Source organism: Dipodomys merriami, unplaced genomic scaffold (genome assembly GCF_024711535.1).
Source record: "Dipodomys merriami isolate MVZ:Mamm:240054 unplaced genomic scaffold, mDipMer1.0.p SCAF_5, whole genome shotgun sequence".
In the NCBI taxonomy this organism is placed as follows: domain Eukaryota; kingdom Metazoa; phylum Chordata; class Mammalia; order Rodentia; family Heteromyidae; genus Dipodomys; species Dipodomys merriami.
Window position 1 is genome coordinate 6,534,098 of NW_027206068.1, and position 18,430 is coordinate 6,552,527.

The following is an 18,430-nucleotide window of genomic DNA, read 5'->3' on the forward strand; positions in this document are numbered from 1 at the left end:
TGGGCAGAAGGTGCTACTGACTCATGCCTTTAATCCTAAATACTCAGGAGGCTGAGATCTGAAGATCACAGTTTGAAGCCAGGCTGGGCAGGAAAGTCCATGAGACCCTTATTTCCAATAATCCACCAAAAAAGCCAGAAGTGAAGCACTGGAACAAATGGTAGAGTACCAGCCTAGAGCAAAAAAAGCTAATAGACAGTGCCCAGGCACAAAAATAATCATAATAATCCCTCCAGGGTGATGAACCTCAGGTCCAGAGTAGTGTAGCAGAATGGTTCTCAGACTTTGGTGCACATGAGAACCTTCTATGGAATTTGCTGAACAACAGAGAAATCTTGATCCCATGCTAGAAAAATTGATAGAGAAAATGAAGAGTAAGACTGAAGAAGTAAAGCTGAAGCAAAGTATGACATCTGTGCTTTAAGCAAACATCACATGTAAATTTGGTCCACTGTGAAGTTGGATGCTACTCTTCTAATACAAAGCTCCTGTTCCATTAAGTCCTAATGCAGCTCACAAACAATGAGTACTTTACAAATGGATATAGCATCTGTATCCATGTGTAAGAATCCCCATCTCAAAACATGCTGAAACAGCAGAGCAGGAAATAATCTGGCATATTTATACCTAAAGATTATTTCTTTTCCCAACACCTCCAGAACCATGAAGACCTAAATCATTGATCCCATGACAAAACTCTAAGCAACTAGATGAGACCATTTCTCCAAAAACATCTCATTTTAACAATATCCATTATAAATCTTAGTGCAATTGCAGGAAAATTATTACTATAATCTATACTCTCAAAATCCATGTAAACCTAAGTTATGCATTTTATAAATAAATAGCTTACCTAATGTGAAATACTGTGGCAATGCTTAAATCAATCTCATAGATAGTAAAGAATGAATAGCCTATGAATAAGTTTTACATATCTTCAGACAATAGTTAAATTGTATCTGGAAGTTGAATTCCAAATACTTACCTGGAGATGGAAGTTATTGGAGACTTCATTAAATTATTTAAAAGTATAAAATAATTATTGCTGATGAGTTTCCAATCTATGTTTTCTTTATAACAAGGAGAGTCCTCAGAGAACACTAGGTAGAAACATATTGACATTAAATTGAGCATAATAGACAAATCCAGTTGAGTAAAATATGCCACAGACGTTCACTTAAAATGGTTTAAAATGAGCCAGGTGCTAATGGCTCATCTTATAATACTAGCTACTGAGGACCTGGGTTCAAAGTCAGCCTGGAAAGAAAAGTTCAAAAGACCCTTATCTCCAATTAACCAGCAAAACTTGGAAGTGGAGTTGTGGCTCAAGTGGTAGAGCACAAGCTATGAGCTAAAAACCTGAGTGTGAGAGAGAGAAGTTCTGAGCTCAAGCCTCAGTTCTGCACACATGCACACATTCACACACAAGAAAAGACTGAAAATGTTAAAAATGAAGATGACTCCTTGATTTGACATCTGCCTCCAGAAAAGATGATACACCACTAGCCAATGAACAATGACAAATTGCAGATTGACAACAAACAGGGTAAGATGGATGACTGATTATCTCAGTTGACTACTAAAAGAGGGTTGATTGTCTCAGTTGACTACTAAAAGAGGGTCCAGGTCCTAATATATGAAAAAGAAACCAGAGCCAGTGCATGTGCTGAGCTCAACAGATGGAGCTCAGTGTTGGGAGACAACAATGGTCCTCAGAGGGCAAGAGAGGGCTGCACAAACAAGAACATCAGCACAATCTTCCATCTACTACCAGCTGACAACTAATCATCTGTGTGAGGATGCCATGAGAGACTAACTAATTCAATCCCAAAGTGATTAATGATAAACTGCTTAGTGATCATACAAGCTTATTTCCTTGAGCCAGAATAGAATCATGGATGAGTCATCAGTGGTGGAGAGGAATCTGTAGAAAGGATTTTGTATCGATTGTAAGTATTATCTACAACCAGAATGAAAATGTGGTCAGTTTTGTCTCCTAAATCTTTAAAGCAAGATCCTGAGGCTAGGATCTATAATAGAACACTTGCCTAGCATACGGAAGGCCCTGAGTTTATTCCCCAGTACCACATTAGAAGAAAGAAGAAGAAAGAAGGAGGAGGAGGAGGAGGAGGAGGAGGAGGAGGAGGAGGAGGAGGAGGAGGAGGAGGAGGAGGAGGAGGAGGAGGAGGAAGAAGAAGAAGAAGAAGAAGAAGAAGAAGAAGAAGAAGAAGAAGAAGAAGAAGAAGAAGAAGAAGAAGAAGAAGAAGAAGAAGGGAAGAGGAGGAGGAGGAAGAAGAAGAAGAAGAGGAAGAAGAGGAAGAAGAAGAAGAAGAAGAAGAAGAAGAAGAAGAAGAAGAAGAAGAAGAAGAAGAAGAAGAAGAAGAAGAAGAAGAAGAAGAAGAAGAAGAAGAAGAAGAGGAAGAGGAGGAGGAAGAAGAAGAAGAAGAAGAGGAAGAAGAGGAAGAAGAGGAAGAAGAAGAAGAAGAAGAAGAAGAAGAAGAAGAAGAAGAAGAAGAAGAAGAAGAAGAAGAAGGAAGAAGAAGAAGAAGAAGAAGAAGAAGAAGAAGAAGAAGAAGAAGAAGAAGAAGAAGAAGAAGAAGAAGAAGAAGAAGAAGAAGAAGAAGAAGAAGAAGAAGAAGAAGAAGAAGAAGAAGAAGAAGAAGAAGAAGAAGAAGAAGAAGAAGAAGAAGAAGAAGAAGAAGAAAAGAAGAAGAAGAAGATAGCTACTCAGGAAGTTGAGATTTGAGGATTGAGGTTTCAGTCTAGCCTAAGCATGAAAGTATATGAGACTCATATCTCCAGTTCACCACCAAAAAACAGAAGTGGAGCTGTGGCTCAAGTGGTAAAGCACTAGCCTTGAGTAAAAAAGCTCAGGGACAGTGCCCACGGCCTGAGTTCAAGCTTGAGAACTGGCACAAAAGGAATAAAAGAAAGAAACAAACAAAAAGTAAACAAGAGAAAAAGAAGAGGAGGGAAGAGAAGGGGTAGAAACCCTTTTAAAAACTAGTATAAAACAAGTTGGTTCCAAAAATACAAAAATAACCAGCAAAAATAAGGTGAAATGTGGCATCTAATCAAAATTTACCAAGTATGAAAAGAAGGGAAATGATGAGAGAAAAGTTAACCAAAACTGACAGAGAGGTGGAATTTCCAGGTAAGAACATGAACCATATGACTGGCTTTCATTATCCAATTTGAACGGTTTAAACAGTTCAATTAAACAGCCAAAACATGTCAGAGCAGATTTTAAAAGACCTAACCATATGTTACTTATAAGAAGTGCACTTTAAATATGAAGACATAAATGAAAAGAAGCACGTACCTCAAGGCTAATCAAAACCATGTATTGATTGGGAAAACTGGAGTTCAGACAATAGTTTTATTATTACAGGCATCAAATATTCAGGAAAATACAGCAATTATAAACTGTATATTTTATAAAAGAATTTCATAACACATGAACAAAAACTAATAGTAATAGAAGAAAAAGTTTAAAAAATCAACATAGTATTTAGATATTTCAATCCACATCATGGCAAAATACCAACAAAGATATAGAAAATTTATTCAATACTATTAAATTTGATCTAACTGATGTTAATAGAATTTTCTACAAAGAGAATTCTAAGAGAATTAGATCAAAAATCAATAACAAACACATCTGAAAAATCCCAAACATTTGAAAGATAAATATACTTCTAAACAACTCATGGATCAAAAGATAAATCAAGAGGTAGTTGGTCAGAGATGATAAAGTGCCTGCTATGTTAACTGAGACAAGTTTTATGGATAACAACATACCTCAACATTTTAGCAAATTATATATGTTAAATGTGGGTCTTATTGAGTGTCAATTATATTTCAAGAACTCTGTTTTATTTTCCTCTATGCTGGACACTGGTGGCTTATGCCTATAATCCTAGCTACTAAGGAGACTGAAATCTGAGGATCACAGTTCAAAGACAGTCCAGACAGGAAAGTATGTGAGACTAAAGGCTGGAATGGAGCTGTGGCTCAAGAGGCAGAAAACTAGCCTTGAGGAAAACAGCCTTAAGCAAAAAAGAGACAGTACCTAGGCCCTGAGTTCAGCCCCAGGATTAGTACAAAATAAATCCTCAAAATCATTATACTAATTTGAGACAAATAATTTTTCCACTTTCATATTAATTTCACAAATAAAATTGCATAAAATTTGCATCAATTATACCTCAGTAATTGGCATAAGTAGATAGAGAAATAGAAAGATAATGGCAATAATCTAGAAAATTAGATTAACACACTGGTGTGTAAATAACAACAGATAAGAAAAATATTAATGCTATCAGGAAACCAGGCAGTTTCAATACCTTTAATGAACAAAAGAAGAAAAAAATCCTCCACATTAATTTCCCTGGCAAATATTGGTGCTGCATTGTAATTCTGACACTTTCAATGAAGGAAGAAGAAGGAATTGGTATCTATTGTATGTGTCTGTAAGTCTGTGCTATGTTGCAAACATCTCATATACGCTTCCTAAGAACCCAATAAAGTAAGCTATATAATTTCCTCCAGCTCTGAACTTTGATGGTTGTTTTATCAATGGAGTCTAGGAAACTTTTCTGTCTGGGCTGGCTTGAACCACAATTTCCAGACCTCAGCCTCTTAATTAGCTAAGATTACAGACAAAAGCCACCAGTGTCCAGCTCAGTCTCCTTTTGACCATCTTAATGACAAGAAAAATGGGGGAATTCTGGATTCTCTAACTGTTAAGACATTTTTCCTGAGGACACCTACTTGGAAGATCAACCACATGCCTCATTCCCCAAGAACCACTAAAACAGCAACTAGAAATAGAAAGGTGTCAAACCCCATAGTGAAACAAATCAGAAAAGGAAAGAAGAGCAGAAGAAACTAACAACATGTAGAAATAAGAATCAAATGGACGAGGGGGTTAAGATACAGAAGAAAACCAAAGGTCGGGTTAAGCTTAAAAAAGAATTCAAAAAGGGGACAATGGCCTCAGTAGATGAATGGATCAAGAAAATGTGATATAGATAGATAAATAGATAGATAGATAGATAGATAGATAGATAGATAGATAGATAGATAGATAGATAGATAGATAGATAGAGACATAGATATAGATATAGATATAGATATAGATATAGATATAGATATAGATATAGATATAGATATAGATATAGATATAGATATAGATATAGATATAGATATAGATATAGATATAGATAATGGAATTCTGTGCCTCCATCAGAAAGAATGACATTGCCCCATTTGTTAGGAAATGAAAAGCCCTGGAAAAAATTATATTAAGTGAAGTAAGCCAGGCCCAAAGAAACATAGGTCCCATGGTTTCCCTTGTTTGCAATAATTAGTATATGTCTAGGACAAGCAGAAAAGGTCATAAAGCTATGTACACATGACCATATAAGATGATGCTAAGAGAAATGAGCCCCAAGATAGGGACATAGCAGGGTTTTTTTTTTCTTTCTTGCTATTGTTTTTAATGTATTTATAATGTACTATGTGATTTTTTTTTTTTTTTTTGGTTCTTTGGTATGTTCTTCCCCTACCCGTTTTCACTGTATTTGATTCCAGTGACCTGTGTCTTTTTTTTTTTTTTTTTTTTTTTTGGCGGTCATGGGGCTTGAACTCTGGGCCTGGGCGCTGTCCCTCAGCTTTTCAGCTCAAGGCGAGCACTATACCGCTTGAGCCACAGCGCCACTTCCCGTCTTCCAGTGGCTTATTGGAGATAAGAGTCTCAAGGACTTAGCCAGGCACTGGTGGCTCACGCCTGTAATCCTAGCTACTCAGGAGGCTGAGATCTGAGGATCATGGTTCAAAGCCAGCCCGGGCAAGAAAGTCCATGAAACTCGTATCTCCAATAAACCACCAGAAAGCCAGAAGTGGCACTGTGGCCCAAGTGGTAGAGCGCTCGCCTTGAGCTGAAGAGCTCAGAGACAGCACCCAGGCCCAGAGTTCAAGATCCATGACCGGCAAAAAAAAAGTCACAGACTTTGCTGCCCAGGTTGGCTTTGAACTGTGATCCTCAGATAGATCTCAGCCTCCTGAGTAGCTAGGACTACAGGTGTGAGCCACTGGCACCTGGCATAAATGAGGACACATGGAAAACAGATTTTTTTTTTTTTTTTGGTGGGGGGAGGTCAGTCATGGGCCTGAACTCTGGGCCTGGCTGCTGTCTGTCCCTCAGCTCTTCAGCTCAAGGCAACTGCTCTACCACTTGAGACACAGCACCACGTCCTGCTTTTCCTGCTTATGTGGTGCTAAGGAATCAAACCCAGGGCCTCATGCATGCAAGCAAGCACTCTAACACTGAGCCACCTTCCCAGCCTCCTGCATCTTGTATATACATTTTTCTAATTTGGGGAGGGGAAAGGAAATAACAAAATGTTGAAATAAGGATACAAGTTGACAGATGTACAAGACACTATGTTGAAATCGAATTTTACAACTTGGGGTGGGGAAGGGAAGGATGGCAGGGGAAAAACAAAGGAGGAGGTAACAATGCTCCATAGGAAATGTACTCATTACCTTACTCATGTAACTATAACCCCTCTGCACTGTACTTTTACAATAAAAACATATAAAAAATGGGGGACAATGAGTTTCTTTATAGAACCCCCACAAACCTCTTAAGTACAAGATGCAGAATTAAAAATAAGCAGATTTGTGAAGGTATAACTTTGAATAATGAAAATGCTAACAAATTTTCTTCATCACTACAGCCAGGCAACTCCTCCTTTATGTCATCAGAAGATTGATGGTTTGTGGGTTCAAGGAAATGGAAGACATGGGTACCAAGGTTGACAGTGTGGATTTTACATATCAAGAATCATTTAATGTTCTCATAGCAATTAGCAAAATTTTCATCATTCTCTTTCATTTGTTTGTCACAATGCTGGCAGCCAAGTCCAATCCTTTCCTTCATTTAGAGAATTCTGCTCTTTAGGCTTCAAAACAACCAGCCTGCCTTACAGAAGAGATGCACATCCGTACCAATGGTTGAAGATCATCCCAGGGAAGAGCGGCTTGTCACCTAGTCACTGTCACCTGGTTACCTAAAGGGAAGCGCTATAGGTGACAGGCAAGCTCTTGTGAAGTGAATATTTTAGTGACTCATTCTCACATAGAAATCGATAGCTGAACTTTACAACTTTGGTGGGGGGGAAGGGGGGAGCAGGGAAGATTGGGGGGGCAGGAGGAGGATGGGAAAGGATCAGAAGGGATGGGAAGGGGAAACAAAGGAGGAGGCTACAATGCTTGATAAGAAATGTACTCATTATCTTGCCCATGTAATTATAACCCCTCTGTACAGTATTTTCACAATTAAAAAAAAAAAAGAAATCGACAGCAAGAGGCTGAGACCTTAAAGAAACTTTCTTATGGAAGATAGAGATCATTCACAGACAAGAGAACTCAGCTGAATTAGAAAATATTGATTCAAACTCTAAAATAAAGGACTCACCTTCAGTCAAGAAAGTAGATATAAGAACAACGAACTATTTTAATGAATATCTATAAAGCCAGGAAAAGTTTACAGAAGTTAAAAATGTGCTAGTACTTTAAATAAAGTTAAGAAAAAAAATCTCAGAAATTAGAAGAGAAAATATACGAAAAGATTATAAAATTAGGCAACTGTACCAAAGGGAAAAAAACTATTAAAACATTTTAGAAAGAGAAGAAACCATAAACAATTTGAAATGACCAAAGAAATAATATAAGAATGTCTTCCAAAATGTCTACTACCAAGTAGAAAGACTATGCTGAATACATAATATAATGACTTTTTTAAGTTCCTAAGTTCTAAAGTCTCAATAATATTTCAGAACACTAGAGCTAAGAACAGAATCTTACAGTTTACCAATGAAAAGGGAAATGGAGAAAAATTACATTAAAAACCTTGAGATTTTTTTCTTTTTTGGAGACAGGCTTTCCCTTAGTACTCCAGGCTGGCCCTGAACTAGTGTTCCTCCTGCCTCAATCAACCTCCTGAGTATTGGCATTACATACATGCATCACTATCCTCAGATTGGAAATCTTTTTTTTTCAGGGGGCCGGGCAGTCTTGGGGCCTGAACTCTGGGCCTGGGTGCTGTCCCTCAGCTCTTCAGCTCAAGGCTAGTGCTCTACCACTTGAGCCACAACGCCATTTCCAGCTTTTTTCTTTTTGCTTATGTGGTGCTGAGGAATAGAACCCAGGGCCTCATGAATGCAAGGCAAGCACTCTACCACTTAGCCACCTTCCCAGCCCCTGGAAATCTTATCTAAGTCATTTTCCACAGTAAGCCAAGAAGTGCCTACTAGCAAGAATACACAATTAAAAAAAAAAAAAAAAAAAAGCAAGACAAAGCAGAAAAAAATAAAAAATCAAGGTGTAGAAAGCTCAACCAACCCAGAAAGATGCAGACAAATATTTTAAGATGAACAGAGTTTCCTATATCATAGAACAAATGCAAAGACCAACCCTGGGTTGTGTAGGTTTGATATTGAGAGACACAGAAGGAGATACTCTGGTGGTTTTTAAAAGCAGAAATTTGTAGCGGAAGGGAGAAACAAAAACTTTCGCACCACAGAAGAGAAAACAAGAAACGTCCATTGTCAGCCCCAAACCACTCAAGGTGCAGGCATTCTAAGGAGATGCTGACAGTCCCACTGAGGTGGAACAATGTCAGGACCAATCAAAAGAGATGAGAAGAGACACCAGGTAGAAACAGAAATCATGCTACACCGGTGGGAGTTTTTATGAAGCTTTGAGTTCTGTTTCCTAGAACAACTCACAGAACTGAGGAAAACAGTTTCCTGACTAGGTTATTGAGTTATTATAAAGGCTAAAACCAAAGAAGAGCCAGATAGAAGAGAGCAATGCACAGAGCATGGGATGGCAGGAAGGTTGGGGTGAAGAGCTTCGTGCATCAGCCTGAAAGCTCTGTACGGATCCAGGGAGCTCTGAGGTTTTATGGGGGCTTTGTTATGTATGGTGGCTGATTAAAACATTTTTCTTTGTGATTAACTCTCTCCTCTGGGAGAAGGTGATCAGTTGGGGTAAGGTGGGTAACACTTGAAACCCTTCAGTCACACAGTTGACTCCTTGACAACCAGCCCCATCTAGGAACTGCCAATTGTCTTATCAGGATATGCAAGGCATTTCACATCAAACATATATATTTGACAGCTTAACCAAACCAAAAGTTCCCTATAATATAAATGGTATTACCTCACAATTAGACAATTCATGGGGAAATCTCTGTTATCCCAAAGACTGGCACAGCTTCAAAAAAAAACTTCCAGGTTCTACAGAAACAGAAAGTTCCATAGAACTCTACTAAGTCAGATCATTATTAGTCTGTATGTATAATTATTTTCATGTAAACCAGTATGATTTTTTTGTGCCAAGCCTGAGGTTTGAACTCAGGGCCTGGGCACTGTCCCTGAGATTCTTTTTCTGAAGGCTAGCACTCTATGACTTGAACTGCAGAGACACTTCTGGATTCTTCTGAGTAGTTTATTGGAGATAAGAGTCTCACAGACTTGCTTTCCCAGGCTGGCTTCAATCCATGACCCTCAGATCTCAGGTAGCTAGGATTATAGGCATGAACCATCAACACCCAGCTCAGTATGGTTTTTTAATTGACATTAATTAATTGTACAGGAGCCTTCATTTTAACATTGCCTCTTATTCATAATGGCCCCTCTACATTGTCTCTTCCCTATTCTCATTTCCCAAACTAGCCTCATCATGTGGCTTTCATTTTTATATATGTATATAAAATATTGTGTTGACATTAGCTCCCTTCCTTTTCCTCATTAGTCTGCCCTCTCACTAATATCTACACTCCTGATAAGAAATATTTCAACTTCCTAATATTCTTTCTTGTTAAAATTCATGTTTATTGTTCAAAAGGGTTTCTTCCACTAGGATGATGTTCATAGTAAAATGAGTCACTCAGGGGCCATTCAAAGCAGGATTTCATGGGAGTCTTACTATAACTGATAGAGAAAAACTGAATAGAGTATGCATAACATCAAGTTGTACTTAGCAATTTTCGAATTTATGTTCCTTTTGTGAAGTATTTTATGACAGTCATCTTACTTCTCTGAGGAGTAGAAGCACTTTATATTGTCATCACATAAGATAGCAGACTTACCAGTTGTATTGTTCTGGAAACTTCCTTGCATATTCACATATCGGACTGCTTCACAAGTAATCCTGAGGAAACGTAGGAAGGCTTGCCAGTAGGTTATTTGTTCCAGGTATATTTGGGCTTTTTCAAGTATGTGAAATACTCTGCAATCAGAAAGAATCCAGAAGAAATTAAACATACTAATTATTTTTCCAGATGACAAATATGTATGGCATTAGAATAGTGGAAATAGTTTACTCCATATATGATTTTTTTTATGAAGCCTGAACCCTGACTTAAAAAATGACTTAAAATGCCAGACACTGGTGGCTCACACCTGTAATCCTAACTACTCAGGAGGCTAAGATCTGAGGATTGAGGTTCAAAGCCAGCCTGGGCACGAAAGACTGTAAGACTCTTATCTCCAATAAACCACTCAAAAAACCGGAAGTGGTACTATAGTTCAAGTCGTAGAGTGCTAGCCTTGAGCTGAATTGCTGAGGGACAGTGCTCAGGCCCAGAGTTCAAGCCCCATGACCCACAAAAAGAAAAAGAAAAAAAAAGACTTAAAACCATTTTTGGCAATGCATATAGTATAGGAAAGAGTAAATCAAAGCCAGATACCTGGTGACTCATGCCTGTAATCCTAGCTACTCAGGTGAGTGAAATCTGGAAATCATGGTTCAAAGCCAGAGTAGGCAGGAAAGTCTATAAGACTCTTATTTCCAACAAACAACCAAAAATTCCAGAAGCAGAACTATAGTTTAAGTGGGAGAGCATTAATCTTGAGCAAAAATAAACTTAACAACAGCATCTAGGCCTAAGTTTAAGATCCAGGATGGCACCAAAAAAGAAAAAAAAGCCGGGCGCTGGTGGCTCACGCCTGTAATCCTAGCTACTCAGGAGGCTGAGATCTGAGGATCGCGGTTCAAAGCCAGCCCGGGCAGGAGAGACCGTGTGACTCCTATCTCCAATAAACCACCAGAAAACCGGAAGTGGCGCTGTAGCTCAAGTGGTAGAGCGCTCGCCTTGAGCTGAAGAGCTGAGGGACAGCGCCCAGGCAAAGAGTTCAAGCCCCATGGCCGACAAAAAAAAAAAAAAAAAAGAGTAAATCAGGAGTTAGGAAAGAAGAAAATAAAGAGTATAATATAGAATGAATTTTGAGGCAAAGAAAAATATATTCTCGTGTGTGTGTGTGTGTGTGTGTGTGTGTGTGTGTGTGTGTGTGTGTGTTACCATGAACTTCCTAACAGCCAAGGGAAGTGGAAATTGATCACATATATAATATGTATATGCTACAAAATAAAAACAAGGTAAAATTTCTGGAGAAATATGGTGTCAAAGAGATGGCCCAGCCTGGCACTAGAAATCCAAATTACTCAGGAAGCTGAAACTTAGAAAACTATTGAAGGGCAAAAAAGTCTGTGAGACTAGCAAAATGCTGGAATGGAGTCATAGCTTTAGTGATAAGAGTGTCAGCCATAAGCAAGAAAGCCAAGTAAGAACACAAGGCCCAGAGATCAAGCCTCCATACCAGCACACAAAAACAGAACTTATTACCAGCTAGGTGAAAACTGAATATGTGAGATTAACAAGAATTTCAATCATTAATAGCTTGGACTAAACTAAATTTTTTGTGAAAGATTAAGCCAATAGTTAAGCTTAATGGAAGTGCTTAATATGTTATAGTTGTAGATGTTTTATAATGATACCGATAGGTTAATCCCTTTAAAGTAAATTAAGTGATTTTCTAATAGATATCCAATAAATTTATTAGAAACCAAATGTATTATGTGACCCATCTTTGAGTAGCACGGGTCAGTTGAAATCATGTTGATAACCAAGTGTTGAGCAGCTTTCCATCCCCCACATACTCACACTGTGGAGACAAGTTGATGCTCACAGCTACCCCAAGAGATACCGTCCACACTTGAGGCATGAGCACGTGGTGGTTGGAAGAGCCGAGAACAGGAAAGGCTCACTTCTGACAGCTGCATCTCGAGTTCCTTCCAGCCCAACCTCCCTTCAGATACTGTGGCTGAAGTATTTGTGTGCCCAGTAATGACCTCTTGCAGAATATGATCCTTAATTGAAAAAAGAAAATGTCCCTTATAAAACATTAAGTCATTCAAATATGGGTACTTGAGATCTAGCTTACCTAGTCTCACTTTCCAAGGCGTCCAAGTCAACTGTGTATCAGATATCCTGTAGGAAGGCATAGGTCTAGGTTTCAATTTTTTTGTGTGCTGGTCCTGGGGTTTGAACTCAGGGCCTGAGTACTGTCTCCGAGCTTTGGTGCTGAAGGCTAGCACTCTATCACTTTGAGCCAGAGCTTCGATTCCAGGTTTCGGTAGCTAATTGGAGATTAGAGTCTCACAGACTTTCCTGTCTGGGCTGGCTTTGAACCATGATTCTCATTTCTCAGCCTCCTAAGTGGTGAGGATTACAGGTGTGAGCCACCAGCACCTGGGTAGATTTGAATTTTATCATGTTCCAAGTTACTCCTTCAAACTGAAAATTTACCCAATAACAAACTAACTCATCTCACATTCCACTTAATGCTGTCTTTTATTGGTTGAGACCTCAGTGGTACAGCCATGTGAGTTACCTTTTCTCCCCAAATAGTCCCAATGAACTAGACCTAAAACTTACACTGTGGTAAACCCCTCTCAGAATGCATCCAGGCTGGGGGGCTGGGAAGTTGGCTCAGTGGTAGAGCACTTGCCTTGCATGCCTAAGGCCCTGGGTTCAATTCCTCAGCACCACATAAGCAAACAGAAAAAAGCCGGAAGTGGCACTGTGGCTCAAGTGGTAGAGCGCTAGCCTTGAGCTGAAGAGCTGAGGGACAGTGCCCAGGCCCAGAGTTCAGGCCCCACGACCAGACCCCCCCCCCAAAAAAAAAGAATGCATCCAGGCTGGTTGACTTGCACTTACTCATTAAATGCAGCAAAAGTGAACTTGTGCCAATTCTAGGCCTACCCTTTCTGAGCAGTGGTGACAGACTTTACATCCTGCGCTTCTTTCTCATATCTGAGATTCCTGGATGGTCATATAAGAAATCCAGCTACCTGGCTGAGGGACCATCTGAAACTCTGAGACTAGATTAGAAAGGGGAGTTTCTGATCCCTAGGATTCCAGTTAAGCATCCAAGCAACAGTCGCTCTGATCAATCTTATGAACAGCACCTATAAGGCCATCAGAAGAACCACTTTGCTGACACTTAGAATCATAAGAGTCAAAAGAAGGTGTTTTGTTTTCCATTGCTGAGCTCTGGGGTCTTTTGTTAGAACACATCCCCTAAGCACCATCAGAAAAGCCATCTCATATGTAAGTGACCTAGAAACCCCAAATGCCATGCAGGCTAGGAGTTGAGCTCTATAGATAAACAGAAATTGAGAAGGGTCTTTCTAACAGGAAAGAGCTTATATCCACAAGCAAAAGTAGATTTGCTTGCTTGCGTGACTTCAAGTACACTTCTGGGGGGGATCTGTCTAGCATCCTTTCCAGAATTATATTGCTTCTAAATTATATACTTTACTTAAGGTTCATAAACTTCTTTGTGATAGAATTTCAAATGTTGCACTCTAATGCACTCATGTCTTCTGCCCTAATTAGGAGAACATCTACGTGTTTCCATTTCCTTTGACATGCATTGTCAGAGAAGATGCTACAAGTCCTTGACCTGACTGAACTATGCACACATTACTGTATCAATTTTCATTTTCTATGACATCATTTACCTTTTATTAATTTCATTATTTTGTTTTATTTCATAGTTTATGCAGAAAGTGTTCTTTTTTTTTTTTTTTGGTCAGTCATGGGGCTTGAACTCTGGGCCTAGATGCTGTCCCTCAGTTCTTCAGCCCAAGGCAAATGCTCTACCACTTGAGCCACAGTGCCACTTCCAGGTTTCTGGTGGTTTCTTGGAGATAAAAGTCTCATGGACTTTCCTGTCTGGGCTGGTTTTGAACCGCATTTCTCAGATCTCAGACTCCTGAGTAGCTAGGATTACAGGCATGAGCCACTGGTGCCCGGCTAGAAAGTGTTTATTTTAAATAGGTAACTCTGAGAGAAAAAAAACATGATTATGATACTTACTTCTGGATCTAAAAGAATGAAGGCTAGTCTAGAACATAATGTTCTTTCAGAATAGACAACTACTCTTCACTCGCATGTGAGCATTTGATAAATTCAGCCCAGTTCCTGGGTGGTAGGAAAAACATGTTTTTCATAGTCTATGATCAGTAGAAACCATAGCTTTGCTACAAATTGACCAATCACCAAACCCATCACCCTATTTTCCCTCAAATGCCACTAGAAACTGGAGCATGCTAGAGACCAGAAAACCAGAGAGGCAGAAGTAAGTGCTTTGCAATTTGGACTATGGCTGGGTGCAGGTGGCTCACACCTGTAATCCTAGCTACTCAGGAGGCTGAGATCTGAGAGTCAGAGTTCAAAGCCAAGCCTAGGCAAGAAAGTCCCTGAGACTCTTATCTCCAATTCACCACCAGAAAACCAGAAGTGGAGCTGTAGCTCAAAGTGGTAGAGTGCTAGACTTGGGCAAAGAGGCTCAGGGACAGTGCCCAGCTCCTGAGTTCAAGCCCCACAACCAACAACAACAACAAAAAAGGAAGTTTGTGGTATATATAATGAGTGTCAGGCAGGCAGGTCTTGGCCAGGTAGATGACAGATTCACTCCCAAGCAATTAGACAACGGGATGAAATTAAAGGGCAGCCATGATTCCATTTGTCAGAGGCACAGACTCACATGACCCCCTCCTGAGGACTCCTGTGCTATTCAAGGTTATATGTGCTGGAAAGCGAGGAGAAAATTTCTCCATAGTGCTGGCAACAATCAGGGCACCTAGCCAGCTGCAGCTCCGGCAGGAAGGAGAAAAATCCTTCCGAGTCTGGGCAAAAGTTTGGGCGCCTTGGCCATGACCTAGGGGAAGGCACCCGGTTTTGCTCTTCATGCCCCTTCCTAATGGTGCCATAAACACATAAACAACCCCTTGACACTTCTCCTATGTGTAAAACATTTGTGCCTTGTATATCTCTTGTTACCTTTTGGACTCATCTATTTCTTGTAACCTTTTGTCCTTGCATATCACCTTCTGTAACCCTCTGGCCACATATATCTCCTGTAAACTTTTGGAAACTGTGGCGTGCTCACCGACTAAGATTTACTTTCTTTGTGTGTATGCCATACATAAGTAAGTAGAGCTACCCAATAAACTTTTGTCTATACCCGCATGCTGTGGTCCACTCTCTGCCTACCAAACACTGTGGTCCCACGTCTGGCTGAGCAATCAGCAATACTCTTAACCACTTTCTTTGAACTATATAGGCTGATGTCAACATATTCTGTGTCAAAATTACAGTTTCAAGTGTTAGCATCTTCAGTGAATTTAACTTGATTCATGAGTGTAATTGGTACTCTTGGAAGAGATCTAATGGCGGAATACTTACAGCATCCTCTACTGCGGCAAGCAACTTGTTTAAAACACTGGTCTCATTGGCAGAATGGTGACACAACAATCTCCAGACATCTCCCAAGATGCTAAAGTTCCCAGAAGTCAGGAGAGCTTCTTCGGAGGAGTGCACATTGAGGCAGATAGCAGTAGCATTCTTTGTCAGCAGCTAAAAGGTTAATGACAATGGAAAGGAGTAAGTAACATTTCAAGAGATTTAGTGGTATGCATTCTAGAGCTACCTGTAGAACTAAACAATGGAAGTGTTACAATGGAAGCAAAGTTCTTTTAAAAAGCTGGCCTAATGTTCACTTTATTTTGCTAGCAAACTCATCATAAGCAACCTTGAATATTGGATGAGCTTCTTGAATGTTTTATGAAGATGGCTTAAGTATATAATTCTCAGCGGTAGTTTACCTGCTTTAACTCCCCAAAGAACTCATCCTTTTTAAGTTTCCATCTGTCTGGTCCACCCTGTACAGAATCGTTTGCTGAAGTCTCCAGGGAAGTAAGGATTTCTGCAAGAACAATAATTTGACTCATTACTCACTGAAGTTAGGCTTCTTCTAAAACTTGACTTTGATGCATGGCATGAATCATTAACTTGAATTCTTAGGCATTTCAATAAACTTGTTATCATACATTTCCTTGTCTTTCTCAGAAAGCAAAATGGGGGAAGTCATTGTAGCACTATTTCTCCCTTTCTGAAGACTCTTTAGGAGGTTTTTTTTTTTTTTTGTTAAGAGACAGTTGTATTTCTAAAACAACCAATCTTATTTTTCTTCTCCTAAGAAGATGAAAAGACTATAGTCCACTTAGTCAAAAAGGCCAGGCATAGTGTCTCATGCTGGTAATCTTAGCTATTCAGGAGGCTGAGATCTGAGCACCTCAGTTCAAAGCTAGGCCACGCAGGAAAAGCCATGAGAATCTCATCTCCAATTAATCACCAAAAGACCACAAGTGAAACTGTGGCTTAAGTGACAGATAAGTAGCCTTGAGCACAAAAGCTCCAGAACTGGCCAGTTCAAGCTCCAGAACTGACCAAAAACACTTTTAAGGCATATCCGACTTCCACAGAGGAGGAAAGAAACAACACCCACCAGAGTCAATGTAAGTTCAGAGAAGAGCTTTCTGCATACCCAGGAGGAACCCAATTCTCTGCCTCAAGCCCTCTGAGGAGCAGAGGAACCAGAACTTAGTGATTCATTTGGATCTTTTCAGCTTAGGAATCCTTGGTGCTATGTGTCCATGCATATGTTAAACCATATAACCCAGCCCAGACTGCAATTTCTGGTGAGGATCCATCTGGAGGTGCCCTCACTGTCAGCAATGACACCAGAGTAAAGCATGAACAGTCACACAGCTCCAGCGTGACTTAGCTCCAGATTTTATAACACCGTCAGATCGTGGCAAGTCCATACACCAACAAATGTCACGTCAAATGGGTGACAAATGACAGCAGATCTGTATACCTTTGACAAAATGGAAATCCTGGGCCATGGCATTTCTGACAGCATCATCCAGCTGCTGCAGTCTCTGTACACGTGGCCATGGGGGTAGGTTGTGCAGTATAGTCTGAAATATCTGCAGATGGTGAAATCTGAGGACAAACATGCATTAAGGAAAGGAAATGGAAGGTAGTTCAATGAGCCAGCTAGGGACATGAGCTCCCATGCAAAGGAAATACTCTACTTCTTCAGGCACTGTGTTCATAGAGTGAATGCCTCTCTTCACCTTCTAACCAGGCACTTGACACATTACATTGTTTCAATCTGCTGACTAGAGGTTCTTTTGCATACTGGACCAAGAAATTCGTCCCCAAATAATATGTATGAGACCCAAGGTAAAATTTAAAGGGGGGCTATCCCCAGGGGAAGATGATTCTGTGTGTCGTGGAACCTAGATGGAGGTCTGAGAAGGGCATCAAGTGTTCCTATCTGTGAGTGGTGTGTGTATTCAAGGGTCAAACATTGCTGGAGTATTTCCTGTTGTGTCTTTGGCTCACCAGCATCTGCACACCCCGACCCAGAGCATAATCGAAAAGCTTCCATGGCTCAAGTTACCTGATGGAAGCAACTTGAGCAAGAACAGATAAAGAAGGTGAAAAGGTTTGTAGAGACACCAAGTCCTTCAGAGTAAACAGGGTGGCAATGCTTTCATTTGTTTTGGTTGCAATTATCCTTTGAAATATAAGAGAATGTGAGTAATTGACTACAGACACAGGGTGGGAAAGAAGGGTATGACTTCCTGGGCCAGAACATTGATTTAAAAAAAAAAGATTTCCTGCTAAGTATGAGTAAGAATCTTTAAAAACAAAAACAAACTTGGACACCAGTAACTGCTTGATTTAAATTGGAGAAAGGGAGTATCTAACAGAACTCATCCTTTGTATGAAAGGATGTTCAAACATTATTGTCACAATTATCCAAAAGTAATGAGTAAACCAACTTTGAAATCTCTGAAACAGAGTGGCTCATACCTGAAGCCAGCTGAAGCAAGAAAGTCCATAAGACTCTTATCTCCATTAAACTACAGAAAGCCAGAAGTAGATCTGTGGATCAAGTGATAGAGCACTAGCCTGGAGCACAAAAACTCAGAGACAGAGCCCAGGCCTAGAGTCCAAGCCCCATCAGTGGCAAGGATTAATTAATTTAAATAAATTTTGAAATCTGTGGATCACCCCAGATATGGTCACTCCAATACCCTTAGAAAACAATATTACAGCAGGAGTGATGGGATATGCCACAGGTCAGATCCTCACATTCATCCTAAGGTAAATTTGTTGTGGTTTTATTATTTTTAATTTTATAAATGAGTTCTA

The 18,430-nt window shown here is 39.8% G+C and overlaps 1 protein-coding gene across 1 annotated transcript in view; it reads right to left on the reverse strand.

Moving 5' to 3' along the window:
- The window catches only part of Abca13 (ATP binding cassette subfamily A member 13), a 395,335-nt gene that overhangs the window by 318,597 nt on the left and 58,308 nt on the right, over positions 1 to 18,430 (reverse strand). Inside the window, exons 11-16 of the mRNA XM_069996010.1 lie at positions 17,082 to 17,209; positions 16,027 to 16,127; positions 15,608 to 15,778; positions 12,017 to 12,222; positions 10,163 to 10,302; positions 986 to 1,100 (exon numbers count right to left, since the gene is read on the reverse strand). Coding sequence (XP_069852111.1) covers positions 986 to 1,100; positions 10,163 to 10,302; positions 12,017 to 12,222; positions 15,608 to 15,778; positions 16,027 to 16,127; positions 17,082 to 17,209 — 861 coding nt within the window. The remainder of the gene's footprint in view (positions 1 to 985; positions 1,101 to 10,162; positions 10,303 to 12,016; positions 12,223 to 15,607; positions 15,779 to 16,026; positions 16,128 to 17,081; positions 17,210 to 18,430) is intronic.